The 11263-nt window shown below is 45.3% G+C and overlaps 1 protein-coding gene across 2 annotated transcripts in view; it reads right to left on the bottom strand.

Moving 5' to 3' along the window:
• The window catches only part of ABL1 (ABL proto-oncogene 1, non-receptor tyrosine kinase), a 231201-nt gene extending 220287 nt beyond the window's left edge, over positions 1-10914 (bottom strand). For both annotated transcript variants that reach the window (XM_018558546.1, XM_018558548.1), the window contains exon 1: positions 10509-10914. In XM_018558546.1, the coding sequence (XP_018414048.1) occupies positions 10509-10644 (136 nt within the window). In that variant the 5' untranslated portion in view covers positions 10645-10914. The remainder of the gene's footprint in view (positions 1-10508) is intronic.
• Positions 10915-11263: the final 349 nt, after the last annotated feature.

Genomic DNA, 11263 nt, shown 5'->3' with positions numbered 1-11263 from the left:
GGGATCCCTGCAGGGAGACGTGAGTGACAGTCACGGCTCTCTGCAGGGATAGATCGAGAAGTGAGCGAGCTCACTTCCCGATCTACTGAGCCGACCTGTGACAGTTTCGTTGTCACAGGTCGGCTCAGATTATGAGGCTGAGTGAAAATCACTTGCCTCATAATTCTCCTTTAAGGTCATTGACGAATATACTTATATGAAAATCTTTGTGTCCGAGTTCAGCATTAAAGCATGCATTACAAAGCAGTGTCAAGAGGAAGCATAACCTGCAATAATGACAACAGCAGAATAAGCTAATAAAGACACTCGATATTACACGCTGAAAGAATATCTGCAATGATCTATTTTTTTTTCTTATATACTGTAAATTGGCTGTAAGAACACACCGTTAACCTTTTGACAAGGAAGATCAGCTGTCCACAATCATATTACATGTGTCTACCATATCACACTTATCAATTTGTCATCGCGGCTCCGCGTAGCAGATCGATTTGCGCTTTGGCAGATGACAAGAAAACACAATAAAACAATAATGTAGTTTTTAATTGAATTTGTGACGGATGGTCTTGGGCAAGACGATGGACATGGTTTCCAGTTGGAACAGCCAGGTCTGCCGGGCTTCACAAACGTTAACTCAATTACACAGGTTACAAAAAACGTGAATCACCGATTCATAAAGAGTAAATGGGGGTTTATGGCAGACAGGGTGCTAAGAGGCCTCGGCCAATGGATCAGTAAAAAAACAAATAAATACATTGCCAAAGACAGTGATGTGGAAAGGTCTTCAAAATGATCTGTCATCAGCACAAACTATGCAAAAGTCTTTAACCCCTTAAGGACAAAGGCCTTTCTTTACATTTTTTTGTTTACATGATATAATCCACATTTTAGGCCTGCAAATTACTTAAAACCCCCAAATATTATATATTTTCAGAAAGCCAAGACCGTATAGCATAAAATGGTGACATTTGCAAATTTTTATGTTGCACGACATTAGCGCAACTTATCAAATCCAAAAATGTTGTAAAAAATGCACTTAAGTTAAAGGAGAACTATGGGGTCAGGGCTTTTCCCCATAGTTCTCCTTAGGGTAACGGGAGGACACAAACTAGCGTCCTCCCGTCACCCTAGGCTCAGTATACCGCAAGCTATAGCTTGCGGTATACTGAGACGCCGCAGCTGAAGCGGATCCCGACTATTATGTCTGGATCTGCCCAGCTGGGTGAGTGACAGCTGGCTCTGCCTATCTAGAGGCAGAGCCAGCTGTACCGGCTCCCTCCCCCGTCCGTTATGACAGTCAGCGCTGGTGGATCGGAGTGGGGAGGGGGAAATCCAGCCCCTCCCCTGTCACGGCAGAGAGCCGTGACAGGATCGAGAAGTGTGCAAACGCCGGTATGTGTTCGCTCACTTCCCAATCTACTGAGACAGTCTCATTGTCACAGGTCGGCTAGAACTATGAGGTGAGTGAAAAGCATTCCCCTCATAGTTCTCCTTTAAATTTAGTTCCCCAAAACACTAAATAAAAACATGTTTTGTTAAACATAATATAGAAGATGAGGTTACAACGAGTAGATACCCAACATGCCCAGGTTAAAAATTGTGTGCGTCCGCGAAACTGCGACAGAATTCAGTACCCTAAAAAGTCCATGGACGATGCTTTAAAAGCCCCCATAGGCCATCAGTTTAGAGATAAGTGTAAATATTGGCGCTACAATTATTGCTCACTCTGGCGTGTGCAATAATACCCAACATGTGTAGCGCAATCGTCTTTTTGGTACATAGGTGCACCCGACACGTGTTTATGTGACGACGCACATGCTCGTGGGGGCAGGGGACTTTATAGAAATTAGTTTTATTATTTTTACATTTAAATTTTTTTTAAACTTTACTTTAATTGCTATCACATAGGGGGCCTTACAAGCCCCCTATGTGATAACATATTGGTGGTGACAGGTACTCTTTAAGGTGATGCTGAGGGTCCAAAAGACACCTACTATCATCTTTACACTTTAAATAAGCTGTTAAAGTGCTGATCTCACTTCAACAGCTTAGTGCTGGGCTTCAGGAGCCCAGCAATGACAGCTACGGTACTGGAAGTGATGAAATACACGTCGTTCCAAGTCCCTTAGAATGGGGAGAAAATCGGTGGACAGACATTCACCTACCCCCTCCCCAGCTTCCCGCCAACACCCAACAAGCTGGTCCTGAGCCTGTAGGAGGGGCAGCGGAGCACAGGAAACACAGCTGGGGTGTCGAGCGGGGCGGCCCAGTTACCAGATCGTAGGAGCAATCTGGTGGCAGCTGAGCCGCCAGAATCGCTTCTACTGTAAAGCCGGCTCTACAAAACTGAACAGACTCCCGGCGGCTTCTGTTTAACCCCTTCAGTCCTCATGACGAGATTATCCCGTCATGAGTTGTGAAGGGGTTAAAACGGAAAGGGAACATGTCAGGACAGTGGTTGCTTGTCAGAGCCGAGGCTCCCATCCACCACTCCCATCCGAGGCTCGCATCCACCACTCCCCGAGGCTCCCATCCACCACTGAAAACGTTACTCATTTAGCTGACTATAACCATTTTTTGTACAGCAAGAGGTAAAAAGCCTGGCATGTTCAAAGTCTTAAAAGTAATAAACTTTTATTTTTAATGGTAAACACAGCTGGGCAGCTGGATTTTTCCTGCAACATGCTGTAATGCTGGAGACAGTGGGAGAGACTGGGCACAGCGTTTACATAATTTCCGTGAGCTCCAGCAGATCTGCTGTCATTTAAAGGGATGTGGGCGGAGCTAGGTGTGGCTATACACTGATAGGGTCATCACCAGTGCCAGCATCTCAGCAGCCACAACAGCAATGACAATGCTGCAGGGGCTTCAACGCAGATGGAAGAGCGTTGTCACACTTGCTGTTGTTATAGTTGTTGGAACTGGTGAGTCCAGTCTTCCTGGTGTTGGACCATAGTTCTACTTTAAAGTGTAACTCCACTCTGTGTTACCAATGCACATTGTAAGAATCTAAACAAACGTTGTCTGAAGAAAAAGCTGTTTGTTTCCCTATGTCCTTTCCAGACTAATTCCTGAATGGGAGGGTTGGGTTCATTATAAATCACCTGGTGGACTTTGTGTCCTAATAAGGAAAGTTGCAGTGTCTGCATCCCTTAGGAAATAGTTACCCTAAAGGTGCCCATACACTTTACAACCATCGCAAGACCTTAGTCTTGCGATGGTAGTAAAGTAATTTAAAAAACATACGATCTCCCCATCTTGTACAGGCAGATCGTACTTGCGATAATCGCAAGCCCGCCCCCCTGAGGGGCGGGCTTCCGATGACCGCAATGCTGAACGGACAGTGTGCGCGTGCGCACACCGGCCCGTTCGGCATTTGTCTCCCGAGCATCATTTTCTAGCATGCTTCTTAGACAAAAGACGTGCGACCGTACAGTAGAAACGGTCGCACGTCTTCATTCACACTGCACGATTCTCGTACCATCGCGGGATTTCCCGCGATTCTCGTACGAGAATCGTGCAGTGTATGGGCACCTTTAGAGATTCATTTATAAAAGTTCTGCCTGTGATATACCTGGGCAGATGACGTTCATACGGCACTAGCTCCCCTAGATGGCGCTAACGCACATAGGGAGTATCTGACCAAAAATGAAATGAAATGCAGGGGATGCCTAAATTTGACTTGCATCTTAGTGCAGACTTCTGGTAAAATCGGTGAGCCAATCACACAAGCAGGAAATGACATTTCTGAGGGCATTGCGTACACCAAATGTGTACAGAACACCTCCAGATTGAATTGAATTGATTGAATTTTTTAAAACAGTTTTAGAAAATCACAACGACTTCAGTCTAAAATGGAAAGATTATTGTTAATAACATTAAATTACAAAAAGGCTCGAGAAGCAATGTTATTTTTTTTTTAAATGAAAGTGGGAGTTTTCCTTTGAGGGCCTGTTCACATGAGTTTCAGGTGCGGATCTGCACACGCGGTGCTGTGTGTTTTGCCGCGTTTTTGATGCATTCCAGTTTTTGTTTTTTTTTACAATTTATTTTTTTGCTAGAGTGCGCATTTTTGACGCATTTCCGGACCATTTCCAGACCATACAAAATGTGACATGCAGTATTTTTCTGTCGTAACCTGAACGGACTGCGCACGTGAGAACTGTAGCCCATAAAACACATAGGGATACATTGGGATGCATTTTTAGTGCAGGAGCACACGGATCAGGTCAGCAGAGAAAACGGACGTCGTGTGAACAGGCCCTTAATGGTTTGTTGTTCTCTTTGTGAAGAGATGGGAAGATTCTCAAAGCGCCCCAAGAACAAGATGTCCCTTTTCATGTTAAAGTGATATTAGACCTTCGGGGTGTTTTCTTTTTAGGACGAGGAGACCGACACTTGCATTATTTTGTTGTTTTTGTTTAAAGTGCTTTTCTTGCTCGCCCTCCAGCTGGTCCCCAAACCGCTCTCCCAGCAATCTCTCACCTTGCTATAAAGTCATGTTGCAGTCCAATCACTGTGGGAGTGGAGACTGGGGAAATGCTTCTGTCTGACTGCAGAATGACATCATCTCAGTCCCTCAGTCCAGGTTCACACCTAGGCGACACCTCACCCTGCGGCAATAGTGTACGATTGCCACGCGGTCAGGAGTCGTCAAGGTGTGAACCGATCGCGCTGTGGGTGCCATTATTTTCTAATGGCATCCCAGTCATGCCGGGCAAATCGCGCGGTTTCCTGTCACGATTCCGCCCGTGTTTTCAAACACAATCACGGCTAAAACAGCCGCGCGTCTTGTATCGCAAAAAAAGAGGTACTTGTACCTTTTTTCTGTGATTGCCGCGCGGATGTCACCCAATTGAAATCAACGGGGCCGTGTGGCAATCGCTGCCTGCGTTGGGCAGGACCGTGCGTCCCGGGTGTCGTGCGGTGTGGTGCAGGTGTGAACCTAGCCTCAGAGCTGAAGGTAGACCCTCTGAGTCCTACCGCTTGTTCACCATACCCTTTGCAGCAACTAAAGTAGACAAAATGCACAAACATATAAAAATCTACAATTTCTTTCCTCCCAATAAAAAAAAAATCTAAACCTCGGCAAGCTTTCTAAACATATTTAAAGCACGGGGAAAGTCCCTTTTGCTAAACTACTTAACTTCTCCCACTCTCAGATCTTCACAGCATACAGACAAATCATACTGCAGCCCATGATAAGAACTAGAAGGGCTCTTTAAAATCACACAGGAAGTGTGCAGATGACTCAGGACAGCTCTGAATTCCTGACTTGATCAACAGGTTGGTTTTTTTTGCACTTTTGCACAAACAGCTATAAAAAAAATAATAATTCCAATTGTATATTTGTCAGGCTACAGGGAGCAAAAAAGAGAAGTTCATTGTTAGGGTTTACATACACTAAATCTATTCAAAGGGAAACCGAAAAACAATGTCAATACACTCAGCAAACCTTCCTCAGAATTACATCTTTATTTTACCTTGTTTCTGAAGTAGGAAGCAGTTTTTATTACTTCATGTGACATCAGGAAACCCATGTGGAGTGGGATAAAGAGTGGAGGGTTAACAGAGTTCTGTACCCTAGCAGGCATAGCTGACACCGGTTGTTTCAGTGCAGTAAGGGCTTGTTCACACCAAATGCAGACCAGATCTGCATAAATTTCTGCACACGCAGTGCAGTGTGTTATGCCGCGTTTTGGGACGTTTTTGTAAAAAAAAAAAAAAAATGTTAAAGCCTAAAATGGGCTAAATTCCGCGTTTAAGGGCATTTGCATGTGTTTGATGCGTTTGCATGCGTTCCAGAGCAGGTAAAATAGGGCTAGCTGCAGTTTTTTTACATGCTCTGGAACTGAACGCTGCGGTGTGAACTAGAGCCCAAAATACCATTGGAATACATTGGACGCAGTTTTGATCCGGTCTGTAACTGCTCTGTTCCTGGAACGCGCTTGGTGTGAACAAGCCCTTCAGGTACTGAGCTTTCAAGGTGAAATGAATTAGCTAATACCCTGTTTCCCCAAAAATAAGAACTACCCCTAAAATAAGACCTAGTTGTGACCATTCCCAGGGCCGGTGGTGGCATAAGGGGGAACTTGAAGAGCCGCGGGAGAGGCAGGAGAGAGTCAGCGGTGCCATGAAGCCAGCGCTAGAGGAAACGAGGTGGCATCAGAGGGAGCAGAGCCGCATAAGCCGATGCCTCCTCTATAGAGCCGGCTCCCGTCACCGGCGGAGTGATACCAAATGCATTCCGCCTGTGAGGAATCCATAGTGAAAGTGCGCTTCGCTCATTCTGCCCAGCGATTGGTTAGCGCATTGCTCTTGGAAAGGTACGGCACCCCTGATTGCCCTGATCACCCTATTTTTGTACATGAATACATGTGGACTTTTCTACATGAATAAGTGTGGATTGTTGTACATTAAAAAATGTGTGTTTTTTGGAGCCAAAAAAAATATAAAACAGTGTCTTATTTTCGGGGATACACGGTAGCAAATTGGATTTCTTGTAGGAAACACAACTATTTCACTGTACACAGAGTTTAAAAAGGACTAAAACATGGGGAAATATGAATGTTTTTTTTGGTCTGCCCTCACACCTAAATCCCTCTGGTGCAGAAGGTGGTGCCTCATACATCCATTCTCCATAATGAACTAACAGAAGAATAAGCATAAAACCTTGGCGAAATGATGAAGACACATTGCTACCTGGAAGTCAGGTGTATAGAACTGGCTTCAGAGTCCCCAAGATACCATCAGATTCCAGAAAGATGAATCAACTATCAAAAATTTAAATGTCAAATGAAGCGGGTGAAGCTTTTAAAGGCTTTAATGGATGATACAAAATTTTATTGGAAAGCTCATTATCCCCTACTTGTGTGCGAATTTCTCCATGGACCAATTATCACAACGAGCTCTTGGATCAGTCACAGCAATAAATCCAGTCACCGTTATCGTCCCGAAGTCAGAGAAGCTTTTAAAATGAACTGAAAAGAGCCAACACAACCTACATTTGCTTTGCATTGTAAAACATGAACTTGAAAGAAGGATAATGAAAACAAATTAAAGGAGAACGATGAGGTGAGTGCTTTTCACTCACCCCATAGTTCTAGCCGACCTGTGACAATGAGACTGTCATAGGTCGGCTCAGTAGATCGGGAGGTGAGCGAACACATACCGGCGTTCGCTCACTTCTCGATCCTGTCACGGCTCTCTGCCGTGACAGGGGAGGGGCTGGATTCCCCCCTCCCCGCTCCGATCCGCCACCGCTGACTGGCGGAACGGACAAGGGGGGGCGGGTACAGCTGGCTCTGCCTCTAGATAGGCAGAGCCAGCTGTCACTCACGCAGCTGGGCGGATCCAGACATAATTGTCGGGATCCGCTTCAGCTGCGGCGTCTCAGTATACCGCGAGCTGTAGAATAAGAATATTACATCATTACGACCAAACAGGAAAAAGATGAAAACATTTACGATTTAATGTCACCCAATAAAGGGTGCACATACACAACCTCAAACTGCAGCACGGTATGACAAATTCCATCACAGGGCAATAGGCAGTGTAAAGGTGCCCATACACTTTACAACCCTCGCAAGACTTTTGTCTTGCGAGGGTTGTAAAGTACTTAAAAAAACGTACGATCTGCCCATCCTGGACAGGCAGATCGTACTTGCGATCATCGCAAGCCCGCCCCCCTGAGGGGCGGGCCTCCAATGACTGCAATGCTGAACGGGCAGTGTGAGCGTGCGCACACCGGCCCGTTCGGCAGTGATCTCTCGATCATGTTAAAAACCAGCCGAAAATCGTACGATTCTCGGCTGGTTTTCCAACATGCTCGAAATACAAAAGTCGTGCGACCGTACAGTAGAAACGGTCGCACGTCTTCCATACACTGCCTGATTCTCGTACAATCTCGGGATTTCCCGCGATTCTCGTACGAGAATCGTGCAGTGTATGGGCACCTTAAGGCTGCCCATACACCTTGCAATCATCGGACGACACTTTTCGTCCGATGAGCGGACCGTCATACGAATTTCGTATGGCGGCCTCATCCTGCCCCGATTATCGCAAGGCTGGATCAGCGGTAATTAAAAGAAAGCACCTGGACGAATTGCGGTAATCGACCGCATGTATTTTCATCTGCGCATGTGCAGTGTAGATCGTACGAATTTTGACGTATGGAAATGCCACCAACCTTGCGAAAATCATACGATCGACCGAAGTTTTCCAACCTGCTGGTTAGTCAAAAGGTTGCAGGTTGTACACTGACCATCAACCTTACGAATCTCGGACGAAAACTCGGTCGCATATGAAAATCGGCCGATATTCGTAAGGTGTATGGGCACCCTAATCCAGGGCTGGAGAAATCCCAGGAGCCAGGTCGTCAATGCTCCTTAAAGATTACAGCTGGAGCCTGACTTCTGAGGTTTTCTCTCGTTGCGGTCAATGGATCGAACTCCTAAAATATCCTGCTGGCTCCTGGATTAGACAGACTGGCTCATGAATGTCATAATTATTTGCCCACCTCTGGAGTACGGAGTAAACGTAGTTGCAGCTCTTCCCCTTGTTGTACAGGAATCCCAATCAGGCAGATTGGAAAATATTGTCTCATTTGCTGCTGTACTCTGCTAACCTGAATAAATTGGTGGCACTTATTGCCACCGAAGAAAAGGTCACTTGATATTTAGTGCAAAATGTTTTTGTATTTGGGGAGCAAATAGATCTTAAGTCCATATATTTTTGGGTGCTGTATTGGTGAAATCTCTGGGCTGAGATGTCAGGTCTGAATACCTACTGCGCCCATTATGAGAGGTCTCCATTCTGACTGCTGGATTATTCATTTTTGTTATGTTAAGGAGAATTGAACAAACAGAGCTGGAGCACACAAACCTGAAAAGTAATACCCCTAAAACTCCCAGGTGGGTAGATAAGGTCAGAAATGTTGGCAGGCAAATCATGCTGTTTGGCGTATTTAAGACATAAAAAGACAGAGACGGGGGCGTGGCCTGGACATGGCGCCGAGCAGCAGCTAATTGCCAGAGCTCTGCAGACCCGGGAGATATTTTTTCAGTGGATCTTCCTCCCTCCCACCCTACTAACCCATGAAGCGGACCGGGAAGGCACCGAAGACACCCCGTGCCCCCACAAGCCAAAAAAAGCAGTCCAGGATGGAAGCTTATGTGTCCCCCCAGGACTCGAGGCCTAAGCCGCGTGCGCAGCCCGGGACACACGCACACTCCACCCCGACGGGACATACCCGAACCTCTCCTCATCATGACACCTCCGGCATCTCGGACGAGGCAACACTTCCACTCCAGCCGCCATCCCCGACCTTCTCCTCACCGGACACGGGATCTGAGCACTTCATGCTTCCTTCCGCAGATGAGCTCTATGGGGATGCTGACTTCATTTTCCAGCAGGACTAGTTTGCCAAAAGCATCAAAACCTGGTTCAATGACCGTGGGATTACTGTGCCCTGATTGGCCAGCAAACTCGCCTGACCTGAACCCCTTAGAGAATCTATGGGGCATTGCCAAGAGAAAGATGAGACATGAGATCGAACAATGCAGAAGAGCTGAAGGCCGCTATTGAAGCATCCTGGTCTTCTATAACACCTCAGCAGTGCCACAGGCTGATAGCTTCCATGCCACGCCGCATTGAGGCAGTAATTGCTGCAAAAGGAGCCCAAACCAAGTACTGAGTACATATGCATGCTTGTACTTTTCAGAGGTCCGATATTGTTCTATGTACAATCCTTATTTTATTGATTGCATGTAATATTCTAATTTTCTGAGATTGAGGATTTGGGGTTTTCATGAGGTGTAAGCCATAATCATCACAATTATGACAAATCACAGCTTGAACTATCTTGCTTTGCATGTAATGAGTCTATCTCGTATATAAGTTTCACCTTTTAAGTTGCATTAGTGAAATAAATGAACTTTTGCACGATATTCTAATTATTCGAGTTTCACCTGTATATACTAGGGATGCACCGATATATCGGCCGCCGAAACATATCGGCCGAAAATGGCACTTTGGCATAATGCCGAAAGTCCCATTTTCCTGCCGATACATCTTTAATGTGTGCGCATTTATTGATTTTTTTTGCAAAAGGTGAACTTCTAAAGCAAACACTGCCGCTAATGACAATTCCCGGACTAAGCATGTGTCCAGTGAAACGTCTGGAAACCAGACAAGCTAACATATTCTAAGTGAATGAAGCAGTAAGGTAAAGAGAAGACTTTACAAATTAAATTAATTCTGGGAAGCAGATAACTTACTTAAGAGAAAACGAGGTATACAGATATTCAAAAAACAAAACAAAAAACTTCAGCCCTGAAGCTTTTAAACAGGTTCAGTCTTAGCATTCAAGGTAAACCACGGCAGCATAAAATATTGCCACATAAATACCAATGTCTCGTCTTTATAACTACAGAAACAGGTGAATCTGTGAACAGTAAATTATAATGCACATTGACACCCAACACTAGACCATCGGCACATGTTCTTACCATGTTCCACAAAAACATTGCAGTGAGGACCCCCGTGTCTGGTGGCATCCTTCTTCCCGACTCCTTTAATGAAGGGTAAGGCAGGCAGACTTGGCCTCCTTTGGTCCCCAAGCACTTTTCCAGGCTGCTGACCCATAGGACGAGGCAATACTCTTCAATGAAGCAACAAATAAAGCACTTTGCACCGAGAATTGCACCGTCTTCAATGCATCCAGACTTTCTACAGGTCAACAATGTCCTTTCAGTCCACTGAGGCAAGTTAGTATATAAAAAATTTAAAAAAATAAAAGGAGGAAGTATCTTCTCTTTTTTTCCTGTCCTGTATAACTTCTGTCTCTTTGGTAGGAGGATGTGGTTTGTGTGAAATGTAAAAAGACTAGTTCATAAGCCTCAAAATAGAATAACAAGAATCGCAGGAAACGATAATGCTGGTGAAATAAAAGATTGGAAGATGAATTTGTGCTGCCGATAAAGTGACAGTTCAAGAGTCAATATAAAAGGTTGACAGGGGTCCTATTGCTTTTCAGGCTTGGTATTGCATAGACTGTAAATCCAGGCTTTCGAGTAGGAGTCTTGGCTCAAGTCATGGTCGCTCAGCACTGGTGACACTTGGGGGTACAGGAACAAGTCGGGAAAATGAAGGATATGATAAAAGGGAGGGTATGATTAAAGGGGATATGGGGCAGTTTATCAGGTCCCGACAGGCTCAGCTGACATATTATACAGACGTTTGGATCTTATGGGTTGTACGAAGT

The sequence above is a fragment of the Nanorana parkeri genome, unplaced genomic scaffold, assembly GCF_000935625.1.
Source record: "Nanorana parkeri isolate BGI_ZX_2015 unplaced genomic scaffold, ASM93562v1 scaffold345, whole genome shotgun sequence".
NCBI classification, from domain to species: Eukaryota; Metazoa; Chordata; class Amphibia; order Anura; family Dicroglossidae; genus Nanorana; species Nanorana parkeri.
This window is presented reverse-complemented; position numbering and strand designations above follow the sequence as displayed.